The sequence below is a fragment of the Solanum lycopersicum genome, chromosome 1 (assembly GCF_036512215.1).
Source record: "Solanum lycopersicum chromosome 1, SLM_r2.1".
NCBI classification, from domain to species: domain Eukaryota; kingdom Viridiplantae; phylum Streptophyta; class Magnoliopsida; order Solanales; family Solanaceae; genus Solanum; species Solanum lycopersicum.
Window position 1 is genome coordinate 88,237,447 of NC_090800.1, and position 25,573 is coordinate 88,263,019.

Consider the following 25,573-nt stretch of genomic DNA (forward strand, 5'->3'; position numbering starts at 1 on the left):
TTGTGACCCTGACTTATTCATCTATAATTAGGTGATTGCTGCCAGAAAGAAACAGTAAATGCTAGTACTGAAACAAGTTGTACTATCTGCAAGTATAAAATAAAACATCTACCTGTGGATTACGAATAAGCTCCTTGAGAATATCATGAAGAGTCAGCCGGAGTTCCTTAAATAGCACAGCTGTTTGTGCTGGCGCGGTAACTTCTAGCCATCCATCTATGGTAACTGTTCCAGTCTGAAAAAGAACAATAACAAACTATTTAGAAGAAGAGATAAATATCAGCAAAATACTACAAAAAACAGGTGAAAGACAGGAATAGGAACCAACAAGAAGAAAATATTCCTCAAAAGGACAAATAATTACAAGTATATAGCAAACAATTAATGTTGAAATATATGTGAATGGGTTCTAGCCTTTTTTTGCTGCATAAAACTGCAATAATTAGGAATTGAATTGGTAAGATCTTGCTAACATTTGAGGCCAATCTGGACCCAAGGAAAGATTGACTTGATTTTCCACAGAACCATGCCTCTGAAATTGGAAAGGCCAAAAGGAAAGCTCTTTAGAGAAAGTATGTTACTTCCACAATTTTATCAGAGTTCCCATGAAGGATGTCAGGGGAAGTATGTTACTTTTATACTAGTACTTGATACCAGTTTTTAGAGTAAGAAACTGCCCCCAATTCTCCTAAACAATAGTAGTAAAAACAAATTATATTGGCTGTTTTGGAAGTGATGCACCTGATGTACTTTTTCTGCGTTTATTTTCCTATTTTCAAGAGGGTATAGGGATTAAACGATGAAATACCCTACTTCTGCATTTGAAAATCATGGAAGCAAAATCGGTGGAAAGGAGGGTGTACTGAAGAACACAATAGAGCATTTTTATTTTAGCATTTCATAGCACAAATGCTCAATCTTCCTTGATAAATAAACAACAAAGCAAATCATTGTTTTTTTAAGATAAAGGTAACTCTGTATTCATAGTTCTCAAGATGGACAACCTTTCAAAGTTTTGAGAAAATTTTGAAAATGAAATTGACACCTACTACACATTGAGAAATAAGAAACAAAGAACTTATCAAGTTATGGAAAAGAAAAAGTAGGGTATGCAAGCATGGCCATAAACAAAAGATACCTGGTGCTGAACGTTAATTGGGCCACCAAAAAGCAGTATAGTATAAGGAGAGACAACAGTAGTGTCTCTCAAAAATACCTTGTTAGTTTCCACCTGAAATAATAGCATAAATAAGAATTACATCTTAGAAATGGTGCAACAAAATATAAAACTAGAGATAAAATTTGACTATGTAATAAACATTTTGAAATACAGAACTTGAGTCAAATAGTTAAGGTGCACAATTTGAATACGTTTGTTATGAATTCACAAAGAGAAAAAGAACACATCTTTACCCGATTTGAACTCTTAGATACCCTTTCACCAGGGACTCAAAGCCCACAATTCCAAAACAAACTAATATATAGAGAAGTAAAAACAAAAAAAAATAGGAATTACCAGCCCCATCCTTCAAATTAGAGTACCTAAAGTAGTACTTATTTGTCAAAGTGGAATTTGATAGGAACTTATTATAAACTATAATTTAGTAATGTGTGACCATCTCATCTAAAAGCGCACTTTTATTTACTTGTGTTTTTTCTCCACACACTCCTCCATGTGCGAGCTTGATTCTTCTTTCATGGGCCAAGCACGTGAAAATGCCTGGCTTTTCTTTGTTTATCCCAAACAAAAGGGAGAAAGGTGTTTAGTGAAAACAACGAATTTCATAAAGAAAAGACACCTACAAATTCCTATCACTTTAAACGACAGAAAGAAGCAACACTTAATGAAAGCATGGAGGACATACATAGATAAGGACAGAGAAACCAAATGTTAGATTTTCAGAGCAAAAGATCACAAAAACGCTAACCTTTTCAAGAAAGACGAGAAATGGGTACTGAAACGCTTTTAAGTCAGAGTTGATTGAGGAAGGGTGAATATGAACTTCTCGTTTTCCATCATACCATGCAGGGTTACTCTTTGCTGAATTATTTGCACTCTGTTTTAGGTTCCCAAGAGCAGTTGTAGCAATGCCTTCTTCTCGCGCAGATACATTGGGATACAGACCTGCACACAATATGGCCTAGACAGATTTATAGAGGATTAGTATCCAAACAAGTCAAAGAGGTAAGTAAACCGAAAGAATAACTAGAGTGAAATAATCTCCCTCACTCTTATCTCTTGCCCCCTCCAAAATCCTCTATATCATATTTGCTATGTGAAATCACATGCAATTAGCTTGCATATGCCCCTTAGGGATCGTGTGGTAGGATGAACAAGAAATGTGTTCAACAAGGTGTGTTATAATGCTGGATAAATAACGCAGGGATTAGTTATGCTGTCGTTATTTCTTATTTTTGGTTTGATGTATTAAAAATAACATGGATTGCATAATTCGAAAAGAAATGTTTATTTACAAAAATATCATCCACATTCTTTAGCTCTGTACACTTTCAGGGACAATCGAGTCTTTAGCCATGCTAATACATGCATTAATAACCTTGAATCGCTAATTGGTTACACATAGCATAATACCAAATAGGGCGTATCACCAATACTTGCATTAGCAATACATAGGTTGAAAAAGTGTACAAAACATGGGATTTGTAATACCAAAACTAATACATGCACTATTTTCTCATATACCTTCTACCAAACGACCCGATAATAGTTAATGAATGCCATTATAGGCTTTACAGAAGACCTGCCTTAGTGACAACTAGGATATTAAGAAGCAAAATATCTTCCTGGAAAGAAGTGTTAATGCCTTCTTCTCAAACAGAGATCTGCAAAATTCAGTAGATACCAGGCTTGGAACATCTCACCAGGTGCATGCTAAAACAGTGATCTTGAAACTGTAAATTCTGAGTAGAATATTTCTCTTCTGCTAAGTGGTAGTGATCATGTAAACAGAATCCAGCGGGTGTAAGAACCAAGAAGTTCCATTATAACTCTATGAATGTAGAGTTACCTTAGCATTATTCCAGAACAGAAGTGATTCATTCACACAAATTTACATGGAATTCGATATACTGGGCAATGATCCTTGGTGTCATTGATTACACTGTATCTGAACTAAATCGATAGTCTATTGGAGCAAATTGTGCTATTTTCATTGTTTTTATGAAAGGCGACACATGAGATAATTTTTTAATTAATATTTTTTGGATAGGTGACACATGTGGTTAGTATTGGAATTAGCCATCTATACAGCAAATCAACAAACAAACTAATATGGTGGAACAAATTCTTCTAAGGCGATGACATTAACAAAATACTTGCTTTATTCTCTACTAAAATTTATTACAGGTACTCACAGCTGCAGAAACTAGCTCCAATACCATGAAACTTATCTTGCGGATTTGTTTAGTTTAGCTGATAATGCTGGTGTCTTTGGGTTTTTTTTCTATATCAGTTCTTTTTCATGTATTTAGTAGTGACTCCTTAGGCATGTTAGAAGTGAGTCCTGCTTAGAAAGTTTTTGTTCCTTTGAGAGACACCTGGTCAGCAAGTGTCTAGGTCTGTAAATATTCACTTTTGGTAATAAAATCTTTATTTACCAGAAAAAATAAAAAAATTATTACAGGTCTGAGTTCAATATATCAAGAGAATTGTGACTCAGTATATATATATATATATATATATATATATATATATATATATGAAAGTTCTCACACCTTTTTGTTCCATGCTATGCACCAAAATCAATAACATGGTATTCTTATAAAATCCCTTTCCCCGACCCAAGTCAATCCACACATCTTAATTAATGATCTCTTTATATCTCTATTCTGTAACATAGAAATAAGAGACAACCCTCATATCTTTAACGTTTTTGTGAAATTAGGTCTTAGGCCTTACTCACACCCCAAAAGCTAGGTCAAAGGGAGGAGGACTGCCCAAGCCTTACAAGTAATCCAGTCATCTCATTAACCATCGATGTGGGACTTTTGTCATTATTTAACACCCCCACCTCACGCTCAGTGCTTAGCATCTGGTGCATGGACAATTTGATTTTTAGGGGCCCCAACATCCCGTGAGACGGGCTCTGCTATGATACCATGTGAAATTAGGTCTTAGGCATAAGTCACACCCCAAAAGCTAGCTCAAAGGGAGGAGGATTGCCAAGCCTTACAAGGAGTCCATCCATCCCATTAACCATCAATATGGGGCTTTTGTCATTCTTGAACAATTTTAACTGGAGCCCAATTGTAGATTCAAGGGTAAATGACATACATCCTTCTGGCATGAAGGAAACCAACATATGATACCTATACCGAGCTATATCCTATCAAGTTTGAGACTCTGAAGTGAATATGAACAGCTAAGCTTTAACGTACCTTAAGAACTGAGGAATGATTTGAATTTATATTAAAAGGTTGTGAAATATCAGAAAGCCAACTGCCAAGCTTCTCTTTCTTTTTCCAATCAACCTGCATTCAAAAATTATTTCAAAGTTAAAACACTATAATATTGAGAAATATGACTTCCAGCAGGAAGAGAGGAGATAAAAACTAAATCGTCTCAATACTTGGTAAATTTTACAGGTTTAACCATTTTGATAACATGTATAAATCCATTGAATCTGAAGGCATAAATTGGAGTCCACTAGTTCAACCAGAGTTGGCACGTAAGTGATAACCAGTCAAACCACCCTCAAATCCGGAAGACTGAAATCAAACAACTCTCTGATGTGACGACTGACAATACAGGTCATACTTTTGCAGACTAAAACACCAGAAGATATCTCTACCACTCAAAGGCCCACATCGCCCCCATAGAAGTTGCAATGATGAAACCAAAAAGCAAATTGTTATGAGATAACGATGAGTTGGCTTGGAATGTGCATATAACTGCAGTTCCTAAGATCCTTAACATCCTAACCTCATTTGAAGTAAACATGGTCTAATATTGTCCATGAGATACCTACAGCCGTGTTTTTATTGTTCTCTTCACTTTAAATGTCCAGAAAAAGCAGGTAAGTCATAGTTCAATTTTATATATTAGATTCACTAAATTAATACCATCCAATTTGAAGGATGAGACCGCAAATCATAAGTCATAAATTAATAAAGCAAACTTCATAAATATGCATCTCACAAATAAAAGTACCTCCGACTTTTTTGGGAGGTTGATGAGTCCAATATCAGCTAGCAACGTTCCAAATTGTACTCTCATGTCTCTGGCACAATAAGAAATGTATTAACAGTTGGGGAAACAATCTGAGGTTTACAAAGGGAGGTAACTGGGAAGGAGGTATAATTCTCGCAGCTCAGTGTCTCACTCAGGAAGAGCTAAACGTTGCAAACCTGCATAAATCCAGAGTTTGTTGCATATCGTCTTTAATGGACCTTTTTGAAGGATCATTATAAGTTTAAAATGCAGATTGGTGCCAATGATTATTATGATAAATGGTAATGGTGAAAGACTGAAAGTAGGTGTGGGAGGCTACATAAAATTAAATACAGGTAGGTACTGTATATGCTGAATCCATTCTTTAATTTGCAATTTGTTTTTTACCCGTACTCACTTCATAAATTGAAGAATGGATTCAGGATCAGGTAATAGGCTTGCTTTCAAGTACAAAAGATATGGATAACGACAATCATAGTTCCATTAGTTGAATCCATATTCTATAGCCCCAAGGCGTTAACACCACCATCAGTTTTGATTGAATTACAAGAAAACTGAGCTACATAATGCTTCTTTCGAAATTAGTCAGGCATTCCAGAGTAGGAAATAGTACCCCCAAGGCCCAAGGGCTACAGGATATACTTTGCTGTTAGAGAAGCTTTAACATTGTTAAAATAACTGTTAAAACTCACTGCATAATGAGGGATGAATCAATAACAAGGGATGCACTTAGTATAACATCAAAATCCTACCTTATCATGTACATGACAGAACTGCTCAAGAAATATGAGCTGCAAAACTGCTTAGCTGCTTTGACTCCTTTCTGCCAGAGAGAAAATGAACTGCATCAGAAGCATAGCTTAAAGAATGACAATGCATACATTAAATTTTCGGAAATAACCTTTTTTTATGAGTAAAAAGTGTTGAAATACATATAAGTACATTATCAATAGACTAAAGCCCTGTTTGGATTGGCTTATTCTAAGTGTTTTTAAGCCAAAATAGTTTTAAAGCACTCTTTTAGTATTTGGGTAAATTAAAAAAAGTGCTTATAAGCTAAAATGACAAAAATAAGCCATAAGTTAGGATCTCTAACTTAAAAGTCGATCCAAACAATAAACGACAAGAGAGAAAACACAATATTAACTGATCCACCTGGGCCCTACTAATTCTTATTTGACTAACAATGAACAATGTCGGCACAATTCCATATTGGATATATGCTCTTTCTGCAAAACACAATATTGTTTGGTCTGTTACCGAAAAAGCAGAAGCAATATTCTTTGGGAAATCTCTGTGGAGTGGGTAAACATTGAACAGCAATAGATAGAGAGCATCTGTTTAGCCAAATTAGTCAAGATTAAAGTTAGGTCATAGTTCATCCTAACCAGCAGTGATCTGTTTCATATATGACTGATGGAAATCGGCTTACTAATAATTAACAATCTCATGCGACAAAAAGAGCTACGCCTTTGATCATACAGTAGTACCCTAAGTCTGATTCTACACAAATATTGAGAAAAGTTAAAAATTATGAGTTATTTTCTAGTTGATTATGCATTGACTTTGCAGTTTTTGCGAAACAAAAAAGCAGAAAGTTGCACTAAAGAAGTAAGTGTGGATCCCCCACAACTTATGTCATATTAAAGGTCAGGTTTTGAAATTGACAAAACATAGTAGTAAACAAATCTATCAGGGATGGAGGTAGTAATACTTACTATAAATGCTAAGCACCAAGCACTAATCAAAGTATCATGATTGATCATACGTTTTCCATGGCAAAAGTCAATTCACACCTAAGCTTTCAATTAATTCTTCCTTTTTTTGATAATCGAGAATAACTGAGGACATTGGCGCTAAGTTTGAAACTCGGTAGATAACACACCCCTCTATGCTTCTCAACATAAATACTAGCTCTCTTTTCTGGCAGGGTTGGAGAACCCACTCATCAAAAGCTACACTCTCTACCAATAGTCTAAAGCCTGGAGGAAAGCTTTCAATTTCTGATGCAGGCTTAGAACCCTGCCACAAACAAAAGCTGGTATTTAATTGGGAAGCATAGAGGAATCAGCCTAATATCAACCCAGATTTGTACCTATGTCACTACCCTTGGGATTTCTCAGCCGGGCTGTTAAAATGTGATACACAGTCAGTTACTTCATAAGTGGTTGCAAGTTAGTAAATCACTAACCTCCCGCAAAATTTTCTCCCACTTCTTATACGCTACCATCATTAGGAGATGGTCAGACTGCCAGTTACCACTGTCAGAGTCAGTTTCACAGCCAAGCTTATCACTCAAAAGTGCCAGCTTTGCTCTTTCAACATTTTGCCTCTGCATATGCATGCCATAACATAATTAAATTCCATATCGACATCACCGAAGCTTTTAAGAGATGAAGATACAAACCTCATCTTTTGGATAAACAAATGGAGACTTGTAACTCAGGAAAGCTGAAATAGATAGAATTGGTGACAAGCAGCCAAATACTCCACCATATAGCAGCATCTACAGTTCCACATTTAAAAAATATAAGATAATAGTGGTCAACAAAGCCCAGAGAACCAGGACAATTGGTGAACCAATGAAATTTTAATTCATTTTGAAAATTGCCACTCGTAGAGAATCATATGTTTTGGTAAATTTTCTACGTACTAGTATACAAGAGATCTCATAGATTATTATTTTTCTAGAAATCCTAAATAAAGTTATTACCTTGCCAAAAAAAAAGTTCATGAATTTAGGGTTGTAATAATGAAAATATATAAGATGTTAAAGAAAAGGGATAATCACATGACTACCTTCCCCACCAAAACATCAACGGGAAGTCTCGCCAAATGATACCCGAGAGGAGTTAACTCTTCATTCCCTTCAACGGCACCAACCTGAATATAAATTGAAATATGAGATTATCACCTTTGAGCACACGACTGTGCAGTTCAACTGGCATTTCATGCAACAAACAATATTGTGATTAAGCAATCTTAAAATGGAAGCACGGGAATGTATTTTTTATATGCTTTAAGAAGAAAGAATATGGACAAGAGAATATTAAGGAAATGAATGAATGCAAGTGCACTGCATGTAACAAACCAAGCTATGCAAGATAGCATACCATCTTGCATGAACATTATTATCAATGATACCATAGAAAATGGAACCATCCAAATACATGACAAATATACACCTCAATACTAATGAAGCATAGTAGAAACTTATATAGAAGTACATGTTGACATACAAGAAACAAAAGCAGATGTTTCAAATTACACAAGACTTTGTAGAGTGAATGGGTCCTGATACCTTACACACCCATCCCATTTTATATGACGACATGTGACTAGATAAAGCATAAACGCACTAATATTAGCACTTTATTGTATAGATGAGTATCTTCCAAGTGAAGGATTTAAATTTAGTCTTAGCTCTTCTCTTAAAAGTATTATGTTTCATTCATCAACATTTTTTTATAAATTTTTCTTCCTAGGAGAGTAACTCAACTTCCATATCCTGCTGTTGACTTATGATGTCGTTATTATAGAACATGCAGATGTTGATGCTAAGAAACCAAAAGACAGATTCATCTCCATGGAGTATACCTCATACAATAAAGAAATTGCTGACATAATAGCCTCATCCTTTGGAGGTTCAAGAGCCTTAAAAAGACAAAAATGAGTGAGAAAATCCGTAGAACAAAATATATAAAATTGCATCTGAATAATTTGATTAAAAAAACAAATCACCATAGACAAAAATAGCTTTATGCTTCCAAGTGATAGCAATTTGATTTGTAAGCACAATTCTACTAACGGCATTCGCAGCATCTCCGGGATCTAGCGAAGTCAAACTAAACATCAGTGCGATGTAAGAGAGGATTATCTGAAACAAAGAACAAAGTACCAGATAAAATAACGAGGAAAACCAACTAATAGCCTGTACCTGGTAAGGACGCATGAGTTTCTCATATCGGTAAGAAGTATAGAGACAAAAGCAGATTCCTGGCTTTACACGACCAGCTCTGCCTCGGCATTGCCTTGCATTTGCTTGAGATATCCAATCTTCAACCATGCTTGACAATTTCTAAAAAAGAAGTTTACACAATAGAAAAACATGATTACCAGTGCACCAGACTCTGGAGACAAAGAGCAAAGGGAATTGACATTTCTTCAAACAGAACACATAAAAGCAGAGGTACCAACAAGTAAATCATGTCTTTTAGAAGTTTAGCAATAAAATCCCATGGTTGGATCCAGAAAAGTCTAACAGGCTGGTTACACATTACACTTTATTCAAAATTAAACACCCAATTTAATAAACCAGATGATGTACAAGAACATTATGCCTTGACCTCGTCCTCAAGCAAAAATACATTTTTTCCTTCTGTAACTTCCATGTTATCAAAAACACTTCATCGGCTAACCAGTTTCCAAAGAAATACATCTTTTTGACTTTTGTTTAACCTAACAGAGATGACAACACATGTGTGTGCTGAAACTTCTCTTCTGATGATGCTTCTGGACCTAGTCATAGCCAACTATAGACAAATATTTTTCTATCCAAATCGCAATGCTGAACATATCACACAGACAAATTCCAACTTACATACAAAATCCAAATATGATGAGTGCAAACTTCAGATTGAAAATGTCTCCATAATAACATGCACACAGTTTTAATAGCAGTACTGCAAGGCACCAGCTATTATCTAGATGGAGTTGCCATAACAGTTGTATTGCGATTCAGAGCTTGAAATGTCTAATATAGTAGATGAAATAAAATATTTCAAATGTCAGATATATTCATATAGAAGAAATGAAGCCATATGGGGGGGGGGGGGGGGGGAGGCTTATATTAATTATTATAACAGAGAACAGAAAACATGCAACATAAGCTGTGTTTAGTTGAGACAACAATCCTCTGAGACAATCAGCTCTGTCATTTGCTATGTAAGAGAGCAGAAGACTTACCTTCTTCGGATTATAGCGATTTTCTTTGTGTTTTCCACAGTCAACCACATAAACCACATCATCTATGGTTATGCTAGTCTCTGCAATATTTGTAGCTATTATAACCTGGAAGTGGTGATTTACCAAGCAAAAATACAGCACAATAAGCAAATGAATCACTTAAAAGTAGGCAAAAATATGGTGATGACTAAGAAGAGGGTTTTGCACAGACTCCACGTACAACTCTCAACTTGAAGTTGAATACGGCCGAACATGGAGTAAATGATGAGCATGCATATCTAGAGAAATATAATAAATTTATGCATTATCTACAACAAGATAAAATAAACAGAGCTTGTTCCATGTTGGACCTTTCCATTCGTCAATATCATACAAGACATAGTTGTAAATGTGTTCTTGCGAATGACTGACTCTTGAGAAGAAAATCGTCAATGCAGCTTTCAGATTTAAAGTTATGTAAGACCCTCCAAAATTTCCTAGCATAGTTCTTCATCCTAAACGACATCAAGAAATGTAGCCTTTTCTCGGCTGCCTATGAAGATAGTACTCGCAACAATAAAAGGATGTCATACACTCATGCTGCCACTACTTAACAATGAGGGATGTGAAGCAGAGTAGTGTGGCACTTCAGGAGCCAGTCACACGAGCAGATGACAAATGTATCAATCATATCTTTTGAAATTATACATGAATTATGTCAGTAGATAAGGGTTTCGATGCAAATTAAATGGAAGTCGCCAACGAAAGCTGAAAAGTAGTAGTTGCGGGATTAGGCGATAAGGAGTGGAGCAGCAAGTGCTTTGTTGATGACATAGCATTAAGAACATGGGAGAGCTAGGATGAAGAGAGCTTGTTGCTTCATCATACAGGTGTAATTAAAGATGTGAACCTTTGGTATTAATATTTAGTAGAAGTTCCAGGGTTTTCCCAGATTGCAAGAGCAATCAGACCATAAACTTGCATTGGACAATGATAGGATATGCAGAGAAGGGAGTCTCTTTCTCAGCTAAAGAGTCTATAATACTTCAGAACACTTCTACTTGGTATGTGCAATAGCAAAAGAAGATCCAATTGCTAGTTCTGGTGAAAGGCAATTTGCAGCGCAAGCATCTGTGCCATTCAAGCATTTTCTAGGGGCAAATCATTCTGAAAATTTATCAAAATGAATTCCTGCACCAAAACAACAACTTACCATCTTCCAATATTAGTTTTTATTTTGGAGGAAGTAAGTAAAATTCATTGCTGGCATCAAGAACATGCAAAAAGTTACAAAAATGAGGAGTTGTCAACTCTGATACAAAAGGAAATTAAGATGCAAAAGAGCTGACAAAACTCAAGAAGTGTCCAATGCTAGTGGCAGGAGTTAGTTTACACCAGCTATATAATGATAATAAGCATTTAGCCTTCAGGGAGTAATTACATGATTTAATTGTGTTCAGACAATGCAGATTAATAACAAGACACTGCACAACCAAGAACCAACACATGAAAGAGAACAGAGAAGCACAGAGGGGAAAAGAACCCAAATAGAAGAAGATAGCATGCATACAATCGAATCAGATACAATAAATTTCTCATTGAAAAAACATGTGATTGAATACAAAATATTACCTTACGGATATTTTCTGGAGGTCTCATAAACACTTTTTTCTGATCCTCAGATGCTACAGAAGAATGCAAAGGAAGAATCCATTCAGAAGACTGTCCACTAAACTGGAACGACACGGACAGTCTATCGAATAAGGTGTTTATTTCGGCAACCCCCTTCAGCAGAACACAATTCACAAATCAATCTTCTTTTCTTCTGCAGACATAAAACTTCGAAAGAAAAAATCAAAACGTAAATAAATGTTAAATCAATGAACTTACCGGTAAAAAGACTAGTATAGCACCATCAGGGTATGTTTCATCAATGTAGCATACCAGGTCTTCGAGAAGATCATAATCAATAATGTCTTCATTCAATTTCCTCTGAGATAGTGAGAGATGGTTCATCACAGTATTCGTTCAGTGAAGTTTTTAGGATCTTAATTAGCATCACTGAAGAGGTACTTTTAAGAAATAATTACCAGATTTTTTTGAGTTTGTCCACTGTAGTTTTGATAATTACTGGAATCATAATAGGGATTTATGTACTCTTCAGACAGCAATGACTCATCACCCCATGCAGAGAGGACAAGGTTCTTTTTCCCCCTATGATTGCCAATAGGAGCATTCTGCACTCATACAATTGGAAAGATATAAGAAGCTCTTAGGACTTGAGTTACATAACAAAAAGTTAACAGACTGAACTTCAAGTCAATAAGGAAGATCTACTTCAGCTGTAAGCCAACACCAGAGCAACACTCATAATGGTTTGTCAGGATCTATTCCTTACTAATAATTGATTTTAATCAGAAATTAGTTCAGCTAAAAGTAAAGATTGGTATAAGAGAAGCTTTAGAGCAGTTCCAAAGCAGAAGCTAGAAATTGCCAATGAGAGCATATCTAGCAAAGAAACACAATTTCAAATATCAATCCATCTAAATGTCAATTAAGGCAAGTAAACTATTTTACCTTTTCCCTAGTAGATGTTCCATAGCTTAAAGAAGCCGGAGAATCAGATGCAAGGCGGTAATTGATACTCTCATAAATATCCTCGAGAAAATAAGTTGAAACAGGATGTGTTCGTCCTTGAGCAGTAATTACAGGGCAGTTACCAAAGTAATGAGAAAACAAATGTGAATCTACTGTCGCAGACCTGATGTGTAAAACAAAACAAAAATTTCCTCTATGAGCAGTCATAACTATAAAAAGGACACAGAACAAGATAATGGTTGCAAGATATTGATAAACAAAATCAAACCATACATGAGTATAACTTTCAGTTTTGCCGTACCAAGGGCAGATTGCATCTGGATGAGACTCTTCAAGACAATGAGCAGAAAATCACCCTGGTTTTAAAAGAGATCCATTAATATACAACAAAGTACAGGAAGAACCAGAGATTAATGGTATATAAGTAGATAACAGCAAAAAGTACAATTTCCCTCTTCAGTTTGATAGTCCTAGTCATCTAGTGAGTAGTGTGCAGATAAAAAGAGTGTCTCATGAAAATGAAAATGAACCACATCTTCAAGAAGATGACAACAGTGGCACCCAACTATCATAGACACAAAACATTGGGATTTCAGAATTAAATGAATGTGAAACAAAAGACAAGAAAGCAAGTCATCCTTTCTGTTACTAGAGTAAAGGGCTTATAATGGGGTGTCCAGCAAGAGCATTCAGCCTTTGCCATAGCTGCAACAATTTGCAGAAAGTGTGACATCAAAGCTAGATTTCAGAAGCAACAATGATTATAAGAATCCCGCTGATGTCTCAGAGTCAGAGTGTCGTGGAGTCTAATAAATACTGGAGGCTCAGTCAGGAAGTAGCTTCTTTGTGTGCCTAAATTTGGCAGCAATAGCACCGGTAGTACACCAATCAAATGAAGAAAAATGTAAGGGCTTCTGAAAGAATGTACAGCAGCAAGTTACAGTCCTTTCTTCAGTCCTCTTAATGCCCAATGATGTATAAAAGTCATTTGATTACTTCTTTCCAGAATTCATAGCCATGTGCAGTTCTTCCAAATTTGTCAAAATGATAATTATCATACCTTTTTAATAAGGTAAGTAATGATACCAGTGTTGAGGAAATCGTAAATAAATAAGTAGTGAGAGCTAGATCAAAATATGATTCTCAAAGAAGTCAGTCAGTCCTCTATATATACAAGAACCATATCTATGGTTCTTCGTAAAATCATATTACACATAAGCTCTTATAGTCAGTATGGCTCAGGTTTTCTGTACTTGTCAATTTGGATTCACGGGTGCCGAGAAAGGTAAGCAATTTACTTAATTTGCAGCAAGAAAGAATAATAATACGTCAGCTTGCGTTTGATGTGCAAAAAAAAGTGAGGACATGAACATATCATCTTGCATTGTCAGGTGGCCAACTCGCCGATGGTGAGAGATCTTAAGATGGTTCGACATTGCTATGGACAACGACTGAGCCCAAAGAAGTAGGCACTAATTAATTAGGCCTTTAGAGATGACAAAGGGCATGATATGCTGCCCCACAAGCACTCATGTGGGGTCTTATTAAAAGAAAGAAATATGAGAGCATTTAGAAAGAGAATAGCCTCTCATTTGTTCTCTCTTTTTATTCCTCTCTCAATGCATCCACAAGGTTTCAATTTGTAGAAAAATTGGGTGATTTTTTCGGAGATCATATTCTACTATAGATTCTCCGCTTTTTGGTATATTGTTTGCATACAAGAAATTTTCCCATCATAACTATGTCACACATTTCACTGATTTATCTTCTTCATTTTCCTCAAGCTTTTAACATGTTTAACCAACCAGATAGCAATGGTCTATATCTAGATGGCCACCATTAGTAGGTACCTAATACCATAAGAATCAGCATAAGAGAATCTAAACAACGTGCTTTCATATTCACATGGTCAATTTTTGATAGCCTGATCTATTTTTTTTAATTATATTTTTTTGATAACCAAGAAATCCATCTGTGGACCCACCCTTTGGACAAATCACAGCCTTCTAACCTCGGTGGATAATGGGCCCTCCCCTCTACCCTTCTCCACTTCTATAAACCGGGCTTTGCGTGGTGTGGGGCTTGAACCTGCGACCTACGCCACAAATCCTCCACCTTTTGCCACTCGAGCTAGGCCTTGGAGGCTAGCCTGGTCTATTTTACAAGCAAGTAGTGGAAATTAAATAAACTTGCTCGCCATAATTCATAAACACATGTCATGCAGTGCACAAAAAACTCACCAGAAGTGACCTCTCATGCACTTCATCAACAATGATATGACTAACACCAGCCAAACTTTTATTTCCCTGCAAAATAACACATTAAATTGCACCAAAAGATATTGGCCAATATTTCAGCATTATGTTCTTAAAAGAACAAAATTCAAAAAAAGGTAAAGTGGGCAAAGATTATGTCAAATAAATTCGAAACACGGAACAATATAGTCGGTAAGCATGCAATATAATTAGTAGGAGACTTACTGAAAACATTCTCAAAAGAATGCCAGTTGTACAAAAGAGGAGCTTTGTTCTCTCATTCCTGAAAGAAGGTAAAAAAAAATAATAGATTATGTTTTGATGTAATAATCACAACTTCACTAGACAATCACAGAATCATTATCGTATTTCAGTATTAATGATGATTATAGCTTCTAAAGCATGAATATAAAATGATACTTATTCTGGGTAGAACCACTGATGGGAGATTCCTATGTTCTTACATGATGACAACGAAAACCATAAAAAGCCAAGTGAAAAAAGGTTTGCTATGCTTAAGGAAATCTAAGGGAACATGACTCAGCAAGAATGATTAGATCGCTGACTAAACAAAAGCAGATCACAGTGGGAGTTGTAATAGTAGCAGAGCAGTGATGCACAAAATTGGCTGTCCATATGAACCCAAGTATCTTAAAACTCAACACCTAAATCCTTCGAAGTCTCAGATCCAATGAGCAATATCTAATCCTACTTTTCCCATGAGTCATGTATGGTAGACCTGATAAAACCATGTTTAAAGTGATCAAATGAAATGAATAAACCAAGTGAAATGACAGCGCAGAATCCATACATCCAGCCACATAGAGATAACTGACTGGTTTTATTAAGCACTGGTAGCTTCGCCGACACTAAAATGGTAATATAAATCAATTATCAGAGAAGCATGAGTCAACATGACATCCAATTTCATGATTTTGTATCCCTTATTTTGGGGACAAGTGATAACCTATCCATTTAAAAATGAAGACTTCGGCAAGCCGGAAGCAATACCTTGCACTATCGAGGCGAACTTGGTAACCAACCAAGGACTCACTTGAACCTGGTGAAGATTCACAACGCTCATCAGCAACTCTTTCAGCCACAGAAGTAGCCTAGCAAAGAGAAAATGACAATCAGCAATTCTTATTGTCAGTGACAGAAAACCTAAAATGAGGGTGTAAAGAGCAAGATGAAAGCATTGCCTAATGACATCTCAACAAAAGTGAAGAGGAAGAGCCTCCAATCAGAGCTAAACTATCGCAGAAAACCTATATTAGCAAGAAAAAGGAAAAACTTTCTGATCGAATTTCTGAATTCCATGCATGTGTTCTTCAAATATGATCAGTATTGGGACTGCAAGTGCACAACCCAGCTGTGGCATATGTTCACCAATATGAGAGAGATTAAATGGGTGAAACCAGGAAGGATCACAGAGGTTTTGAAGTGACGGAATAGAGGTGGAAATGCACGAAGAAAGGAGGAGAGATGGAAGATTGTCCCATCATGCATATGGTGGGCAGTATGGCTAGAGAGGAACCAGAGATGTTTTGAAGGAAAGCAGAGCAACATACAAAGATTTAAGCTTAATTGTTTAGCTCTTGTATTATTTTTGGTGTAAACAAGTAGTCCTAGATAGCTTAGAAGTAATCAGCACAACTACAGATTGGCTGTAACTTGGTAAGTAAGTAGGTATAGGATCATATGTAATTACAACACTTATGGAGAGGCACTACACTTTTGAGGTAGCATACCTGTGGATAAATATAGACTAACTGTTACATTTCTCAAAAAAAGAAGTATGATCGGTTACTTCATAATGGTAAGTGATCTGATATACAAGAGTTCAAATAAGCCCTGTCCTTGATGTGATACACCCATCTAAATTGGAATGCTTCACCATACTCCAACCAATTACTTTGATCTTCAATGAAATCCAACTAATAACTTTTGACCCCAAGTAGAAGTTAGAGAATAGAGAAGGAATTGATCCTTTCCTGAAGAATATAGGACTAAGGACACAAACTAAATGATTGAACTGATGAATCTCAGTCTAGGTGGAGTTTACCAGCACATAGGTAGTCTATGTTCCTAAAAAAGGGAGTCTCTGACTTCCACTTAGCTATTCTCTGAACTTGCTTTCCAGTCTATCTTCAAAAGTAGAGAAGGTTTAGAGGTCAGTAAGAAACTCCTCAATCAAGATGAATGAGACCTTTCATGAAAGTCTTAGTTGGACTCTACACCGCTACGCACCTTACGTTGATTTAGATGATAACAAAGCCTTTCTTCCTCAGGAAGGAGTAGAGACCTAGCTTCTGTTTGACCTACAATTCAACTAACGACAACATTAATCCTTATTCTTCAGCCAGTGTATAACAAGGTTACAGAAAGGTAGGATGAACTAGAAGCAAGAACCAGCAAGATGCTCTGGAGTTATCTTACAAGGCAGCATAATTCAAGGAAATATTGTTGTGCTTATGTGTATCTTAAAATGGCTGGATGACAAACCTTCAAAAATATTAGATGGTTCTGCACCCACAAAATGTGTCAAATGGAGAAACAATAATAATGGAACAAATCCCAATATTCACATACTTTACCGAGATGGACAAGGCCTCATAAAGTATAGATTTTATCATAGTCCACAGGCAACAATCCAGAATAATGGCAAAAATATTGGCAGCTCCGTGGAAGTCATAGAAGTTGATAATTTCAGCAGAACAGGTGCATGGAAAAAGTACATTTTCTTTTGAATCAAACAAGCAGACGATTAAAGAACTGAATTCCAGAACCAATGTTTCAGTTAGTGCAGGTAAATGTATGGTAAATGAATGGTAGCACTGACCGCGATTCTCCTTGGTTGTGTGCATATAATGTTACAGTGTCCCCCACGTCCTGATTCAATCATGTCATCCAGTATAAATTGAGGGACCTACAGAAATTAAAATGTAAGATGTCAATGATTCTAGATACAAATGTGAATTTATAAGTTATTCTCCATTACACATAAAAACCATCTTGGTGACTTCTTAAGTTAATTAGCTTTATTTGGAAAGTTCTCTGACATATTCTCTAGCAACTGTTTAGGTGAGTAGGATCTTCTCCACAGCTCACTATCTGAAAATAAGAAGCACTGATTTGCTAATCCCCTTGGAAAAAGATTTATTTGAGAAAACACATCAAGCTAGGATCGTTGCAATAAAATAAGGGAAAGAAAGTTCTCCAAAGAATGGGAAAACAGGACCAAAGCACATAACTAGTAGCAACTAAACAGAATTGAAAGCTGCGCCTCAACACAGTATTGAAGTAATTTTGGTACAAAAAAAAAGGAAAAGTTTAAGAGTTCAACACCTGGGTTGTTTTCCCGCAACCTGTTTCCCCACAAATGACCAAAACATCGTTCTCCTCTAGTGAATGCAGGATCTCGCCTTTTAAGTCAGCGATAGGAAGGGCGGCCCGTGATTTTAACATTTCCTGCTTGGAGAACATAATTAAGTATCTTCAGAAATTGAAGCAGACAAAGAGGTAAGTAACATCAATGATAAATGTTTTTAAAAAAAATTAAAATTATGAAGAGAAAAGAGGGAAATAAGGAAAGCCACTATGTAATGACTCCTATGGAAATGCATGATGTAAGGCTGGATAAACTTTAACCACCATTATAGCATATGCGGACAACCTGAAACCTCAGAATCCCAGCAAACAACTGCCCCAGGTCAGTTGTTAAGTCATGAAAGCTCTACCACAATAATATGAAAAGTAAGAAACCAATCTAGGCTTAGCAAAGCTATAGACAACCTCTTCATCGCACCAGGCTTGCCTAATGCGGGTAACCTCTCTTATGTGGTTTCCGAGTTACTGCATAGGAGCGGGGTTTTTACCCTGCGCACCCAAAGGGTAGAGGCTGCGGGTTTTCCTTGTCATCAAAAAAAAAAAAAAAAAGAGACCTCTACAACAAAAACGAAAAAGAGCCGTTTGTATCAAAACTAAAAAAATGTAAAGAAATATAGTAGTTGAAACCCTAGCTTGCAACAGAATTCATATCCCCACCCCTACCCCCAAAAGAAGAAAGAAAAGGAAGACTATACATATCACAGCCCTCACTGTTACTAAAATGCCGAAAGTGCAACTGCTAGAGCCCTCTGGTTCTTTTTATTCTGTCTTCAAGATCTTTCCTACCTTTTGTTCCTTGTCATCTTTCAAGTTTTTTCATCATTCAAATCTGTGTTATTCAACAGTGATGCATATCTATGTAAAAATGTAACAAGCAGCCCAAAGTGAATGACAACTCCACAGTAGATGGCGTTGAAGTTACAGCAGAACTAACACAATCTCATCCAATGTGCCACATAATTTTAATAGTATAGAACTAGAAAGGCTCTGACCTGGTACTTCTTCAACTTCTTCCTACCCTCCTGCTCCTTTTTCAGAGAGAGACTTTCTGCTTCTTTAAGTGGATTTTTGGCTGCAGAAAACAAAGAGATTAGTCAGCAAAGAAACCATTTACATTCTGAAAAAGCAATGAACTCCCAAAAGCCTCCACAAACCTGCAAAAACTAACAGGTATACAAGATCTTATAAAAGCCAATAACTAAAACTCACTGTTTACCACTTTACCCATCCCCTAAGGGCAATATGCTGAACCTATAACTCAATAGAAAACATTATCTGTTTGAGGTACTTCCATTTTCACCAGCACGAGACAATTAGTTCACTTGTTTTGCGATTCTAACCTATGAGTCATATCTTCCCCAAAGGAAGGAAAATGAAATACAATCTGCATTAGAATGGGACAGATTGAACTGCAGTAGACATCTGAATAAATCATTTATTGCCAGCTCAATGAACAGAAAAGAACAAAATGTATATAGACACAATCACCAAATATTAAAGACATTATATCAGCGATTCTTGGAAAAGCAGCCGTAATCTAGAACCATGATTGAAGCAAAGTCAATAAAACAAAGCGAAAGAGAAATTCAAATTCTACCAATACCAGCTTCATAAGAAATGCCATACATTTTGCAATGTTTTAAGAAAATAGGTAACAATTTCAAATTATTTCCTGATGCAAACCAGAAAAGAATCCATAAGCATACTTCACCTGTATAATCAACAGGCACCGTCTTATCTTCGGTGGTGTGAGGATGTAAAAACTTTTCTTTGCTAGCATTATTGGAGACATCTGAAAGAGTTATGGTTTCTGAACCGCTAGCATCCAACAACGAATCCACAAAATAGGCCCTTCGTTCCACTTGATCATCAACAATATCTTTCACAGAATCACCTGTCCCAGAAAAGACCCCCATGCACATGAAAGAGGTGGAGATATCAGACCAGACCTTGCGAATCTAACTGACACAGACTAGGGTTCTTCAGGTTGTTAATGAGGTATGCAACCACTAAGATATCAGCCGGAAAAAAAAATAACAGAAGAGAAAGAAGACGAGCAACAAGATCAAACATTAACAACTATCTCTACACTTTTATGCTGCCTACATCAGTGAAACCCGTTTACGGGTTGAAATAAATTTTGGAGGGATTATTCATTTTACATGGGATGCTTCAAGTAACTTCCCTCTTTTTCCTTGTTTTCATAGATGTTGTAGCATAAATTTTACCTCTGGGCAAAGATTTTTGAGTGTATTATCTCTCTATGATAACTTTCATCAATTAAAAAAAACTGTTTATCAATGTAAAGTTTGCAGTAAAAGATTAGATAAACAATTATGGGCTCTATGGCTAAGAGACCAATTTGATCAGGGTAAAGTATAAAATTGAGTTACCAAAATGCTTAATGTAATACCAATTATCAAACATTTGACTTCACGTGAAGTTAGAAAAATGACCTTCCTCCCACTGCAAAATAAGTGATGCATATGGCTCAGTAATTGGCATGTGAACTGGGAGATCTGGAAACAAGCGATGGAGAGCATACGCTGCAACTCTGTTTTGTGCATCCTGAGCAAACACAGTTCAAAAAAGAAGAGAACCATGTTTTAGAATCAAATCTCAAAACAAAAATCATAGAAAACTAAAAAAAAAGTTAACAAGTGTTCTTAAAACAGAACTCTGCAAATTCCAGTTAATTAATAAGATCTCTGGTTCCTGAAACCAAGATCATATTTTTTTGTGATTTCCTTGTAAGCTTGAACATTGGTCATTCCAAACTACATTAGATTGTATTTTCATCAAAGTTGCAATTACATGACATCTCTTCAGATCTAAGTAAGACCTATTAGAAAAAAAATATCAAATGCTTTTTACAAGAAAATGACATCACAGTAATAGCAGAGTCCTGTCAACCATGGAAAAGCAAATAGAGAAGAGAAAACAATAGCTCTATGAACTGCCTCTTACCAGCATTTTATGAACTATCCATAGAACTTCAAGAGGGGTTACAAAACAGAGGAAGGATCCACAAAGGGGTTAAGACTGATGCATAAACACGTCATGGTGAAGACCAATACCATACCTATTGCACAAAAAGCAAAAGCGGCAAAAGCTCCTAGAACAGTATTTATTTTCTTATCTTGCCAGGATATTACACTTCAATAACATCATTATTAATCTAAAAATAAGTGGGGTTGTCACATTATCTTTCATGTTTCAATAATTTGATACTTTCCTTTTCTTTTAGTACATACAGCAATGTTATTCACAAAAATAGCAAAAAAGAGAGAGTTCGTATATGTACAGAGAGTATGAACTTTCTTTCTTACAACCATGTTAAGAATTTCTATAATTTCGCATATTTATTCCTCTAAATCGTGACATTTTTCATTTCCAATTGATTTTGCATCCAAAAGACCCATCACGATAAGGCTATGTGAATTACACATGAAAATACACATTTGATTAATGTTATCAACTTCCTCTCTCTTCCTTCTTACAGATAGCCCTCGCAAGTGTCTTGTGGGGACCCTGGTGCATCCTTCTCCTGCCCAAACACTACTGGCCCTCTGTAGGTAAATTCACAGTTACTTGCTGTTCAACAACAGAATGCTTTTTATTTCTCTGCTCACTTCACAAGTAGGAGATTTTGTTCTTCCAGTCAGTGGAAACTGCAGTTGGACCAGAAACAAACTCTCTTCTAGCTCAGGCATTTTTAAATCTTCCCAGAAAATAAAAGAAGATGTGTGAATTATGGAGGAGAGAAACAAAAGGAGAAAAAGAGAGAATTTAGCAGTGGAAGAAATAAATCAGAAGAATCTGTCTTTACCATAATTTACTTTAATGTTCAAAGACAGTCTCTCACCATATATATCCCTAAGACCTTCTCCATAGTGTCACAAATCTTTTAGGTTATGAGCTGACATTTATTCCAGACAAACCTTCAAAGGTGTCTTAAAAGCCAAAAAGACAATCTGAAACGCGATGCGTGGCTTTGGGCAGTGTCAAAGTGCAAATTGAACAAGCCTACAGAACAAACTGGAAAACTCCGGAGAAATCGATCAAAAGCTTAAATAGAAAAAAGGTCAAATAATCAGTTTGATGGCTTAAACCAAAGTTTCCAGTATTATTTACTAGTGCCTAGAGGCCCTGAAATATTGTGGTCTGAACAAAAATTCAGTCCACCAAACTACAGGGACAAATGGAGCTAGCATATCTATTTTTGTAACCATTGCAACTTATTGATGCCAATCAATTAACATTATCAAAAAAGAAAAAACCACAGCGACAAATACTGTATATTTTACAAGAAACTGCTACACAAATTCAACTGCTATCTTACAAGAAACGAAGGGATAAATGACATACTCCTATGTTGATGTGAATACATTAAATTCTCCCTATTAGGGTATATTTTACACCCACAATCTGAAACATTGTGTAACCGCCAAATAGTAGAGCTGCAATTATAATTAACTTCTCTTTCCCTTCTTTTATGGACTTACAACAAATGCAATAACAGTATGAACAAAGCATTAGACATACCTCAGCAGTAGAAGAAGCATGATCCTGACTAGGAAGCTCCATTGTCACTAGCCCTCCAGCTTTTCTGCTCTTACCCCTCCCACTGGCTTTGCGCATTATACTAACTGAGTAACTTGTCAGATTTCCTTTTCCAGGTATTTTCGCATATTTTGGTGCCTCCCATCCTGATCTTTGACAAAGTTGGTGAAGAAAAGCCTTCGGAATCTTTTGTGGGTCTCCCTGCAATTATGCCAACAGTTGTAACACTTTTAGCGAAGGAACAACAACTTAAGAACAAAAGCAAGAAGACCTCAATAAGAGAAGGGGTGACACAATACTAACATGGTTCACATTTTGCATCACATGTTGTTGTTAGAGGGGGTGGTTTAACTTCACGCAACAGAACAGGTCCATATGGGCTCATCGTGGATTAACCTTCTTACCAGTATCAGTTTACCTTAATAACTGTAACAATTCTTTTTTTCTAAAACAATAATTTCTGTACCAGCTTGCTCGCACTTGACTATTTCAGGGATACCTTCTACCTCCAACTAACACGAGTACCAGATAACTCAGCACACCAATGCGTAGGCAGATGGGAAGAGATCACCTAGGTTTTTTGGTCTTGGAATTTGAACCTTGGTCTCTAAGGTTTCAACCAACTTCATTAACCGTTAGGCCACACCCTTTGATGCAATAACACTATCAGTTGTTTCAAAACTAATAAACACAGAGACAAGTTACACCTTATCCTGTCAAAGTAACTACATTGAAAAGGAAAACAATGAAAACATACTTTGTTCACTTTAAAGGGCTACATTATTTAAGTTAAAACTTTTTTTTTGAACTGATCAGGCATCTTTGTCCTATTGTATCCTTCTTTTTACCAATAGAGGAGCTCCAAATCTTCTTCTTTTTTTAGGTAACTAATGAGGGCTCTAGATTATAATCTACAGTGAAAAATTTACAACCAACTCATAAGATCAGGTACCAGATTTTTACCTTTTTCCATATACCTTCTAACTTCTCCAAGTTTTTCTGACTGCATAACTCTCTCATCTTCTCTTTCTTCTGCAGTTCTAGTACAGTAGCCAACACATCAGCGGAGGAATCTTCTTCAAATAAGAAATCACCAAGCTCTACATCTTCTGGTTCTCCTCCTGAAGCTGCCTTGTCACCTAAAGGAACACTTGATGGATTGTTTTCGATGAACTCATTAGAGCTATTATTGACAGACACTTCGTCCATTCCTATCTCATGTTCATGAATATCAGACGTTCTGAAATTGGGTGAAGTAACATCGTCAACGTCAAGTTTTTCTGAGGACCTGTCTAACACTGCATGATCGGAAGCACTTTCATGTGCAGATTCCAGGATATCATCCGGTAGTCCTATAATAAATGTCATAAGTTGAACTAGCTATAGTAATGGAATGAAAGCACAATATCAAAAGTTTTCAACCTAGAGAAGATATCTCCTGCTTGATCTTCCGAATGATTCGGCTGGCTTGTTCCTGGCCCTTTTTGTCACCGCGCTCTTTTGCATGAATAGCTTCCAGCCTAGCAGTATGAAATTCTTGAACAATGGACTCAACACTACGTTTTTTCCGTGGGACCTGTTGACGAACAAAACATGAATCAAGACCAGTAGCATGCTTTTCATATTGATCTTATATCTACTCTGATAAGACAAAATATAAATCGCTACAACAGGAAAAAGGGGAAATGCTTTGAGGAACTAACTGTTACAATATCCAGATTCAACTTTACGTAAACATGTCATTTTCACAAGAGAAATAGTCATACAAGCGTTCCAAGAATGTAAACCATTATCTACTCCATCCACAAGCCCAACCTAAAGCCTGAACATACTACTACAATGAACTGGGAAATGGATACCGATAAAAGGAAAGCCTACATCATCAGATAGTCATGACTAAAGAGGCTGTGTAACACAAAGCAAGTGAACTGATGCTTTATTCGTGTAGAAACATGGAAAGAGTTGCAATGAGATTTACCTGCTCTAGGGAACCATCGTCAGAAAAACCAGATTCCCAACTTTCAGCTTCATCCTGTAAATGCATAGTAAAAGAAGAATGTATAGACTCAGCGTTACACACTTTGAATTTCAGTGGCTTTTTAATATTTCAAACTTTAAGATTAAAAAATAGAAAATTTGTTTCAGATTGAAATGGGATTAAAGATAGATTTTGACTAAGTCTAGCTGCCATAAGTCAGGACTCGTGCCCTAATTCTTCTTTTCTTTTTTTTGATGAAATAAGGTGTTTCATTGATGGCATCAAAAGGATGCGAAAGTCACAAAGATAAGTAGATGTAGCTCCAATACATTATTACAGTACTCAGCTCAGGGAGCTAACCAAAAACAGCAAAAAACATATGGATTAAACTAGAGCAAGTGATGATGAAATATAGGAGGGAGAACTACGTTGCTCGGATTCTCCAAAAATGTTGCCGCACCCGTGTCAGATCCTTCAAAAATATACATTTTTGGAGGATCCTTTTTGGAGGATCCGACACAAACTCATCGACATTTTTGAAGAGTCCAAGCAACATAGAGGGAACAACATCATGTCCTAATTCTTTATCATGAATCTTAGTATGTTTTTCTAAGACAACAGGTAACTGTGAAACAAAAATAATATGTAGAAGTG

The 25,573-nt window shown here is 36.3% G+C and overlaps 1 protein-coding gene and 1 long non-coding RNA gene across 3 annotated transcripts in view; both read right to left on the bottom strand.

Annotated features, from left to right (window-relative positions):
* LOC101259204 (DExH-box ATP-dependent RNA helicase DExH7, chloroplastic) overlaps positions 1-25,573 on the bottom strand; it is a 28,210-nt gene that overhangs the window by 1,409 nt on the left and 1,228 nt on the right. Inside the window, exons 4-33 of one of the 2 annotated variants that reach the window (XM_010316274.4) lie at positions 24,920-24,973; positions 24,364-24,517; positions 23,905-24,293; positions 22,924-23,142; positions 20,835-20,946; positions 20,090-20,272; positions 19,371-19,450; positions 18,337-18,459; positions 17,831-17,917; positions 16,000-16,100; positions 15,214-15,271; positions 14,974-15,039; positions 13,007-13,089; positions 12,713-12,896; positions 12,226-12,372; positions 12,026-12,127; positions 11,768-11,920; positions 10,157-10,261; positions 9,129-9,269; positions 8,933-9,022; positions 8,789-8,845; positions 7,991-8,074; positions 7,599-7,697; positions 7,383-7,523; positions 5,944-6,014; positions 5,171-5,240; positions 4,399-4,491; positions 1,929-2,141; positions 1,139-1,231; positions 113-235 (exon numbers count right to left, since the gene is read on the bottom strand). In XM_010316274.4, coding sequence (XP_010314576.1) covers positions 113-235; positions 1,139-1,231; positions 1,929-2,141; positions 4,399-4,491; positions 5,171-5,240; positions 5,944-6,014; positions 7,383-7,523; positions 7,599-7,697; positions 7,991-8,074; positions 8,789-8,845; positions 8,933-9,022; positions 9,129-9,269; positions 10,157-10,261; positions 11,768-11,920; positions 12,026-12,127; positions 12,226-12,372; positions 12,713-12,896; positions 13,007-13,089; positions 14,974-15,039; positions 15,214-15,271; positions 16,000-16,100; positions 17,831-17,917; positions 18,337-18,459; positions 19,371-19,450; positions 20,090-20,272; positions 20,835-20,946; positions 22,924-23,142; positions 23,905-24,293; positions 24,364-24,517; positions 24,920-24,973 — 3,675 coding nt within the window. Of the gene's footprint in view, positions 1-112; positions 236-1,138; positions 1,232-1,928; positions 2,142-2,587; positions 2,845-4,398; positions 4,492-5,170; positions 5,241-5,943; positions 6,015-7,382; positions 7,524-7,598; positions 7,698-7,990; positions 8,075-8,788; positions 8,846-8,932; positions 9,023-9,128; positions 9,270-10,156; positions 10,262-11,767; positions 11,921-12,025; positions 12,128-12,225; positions 12,373-12,712; positions 12,897-13,006; positions 13,090-14,973; positions 15,040-15,213; positions 15,272-15,999; positions 16,101-17,830; positions 17,918-18,336; positions 18,460-19,370; positions 19,451-20,089; positions 20,273-20,834; positions 20,947-22,923; positions 23,143-23,904; positions 24,294-24,363; positions 24,518-24,919; positions 24,974-25,573 lie in introns of those variants that run through there. The other variant, XM_026027692.2, reaches the window with a different exon arrangement.
* On the bottom strand, positions 17,101-17,500 carry LOC138340761 (uncharacterized). The gene is made up of 3 exons (XR_011213558.1): positions 17,428-17,500; positions 17,244-17,309; positions 17,101-17,132 (listed from the first exon to the last, which is right to left on the bottom strand). It is a non-coding gene; the product is annotated as an uncharacterized lncRNA (long non-coding RNA).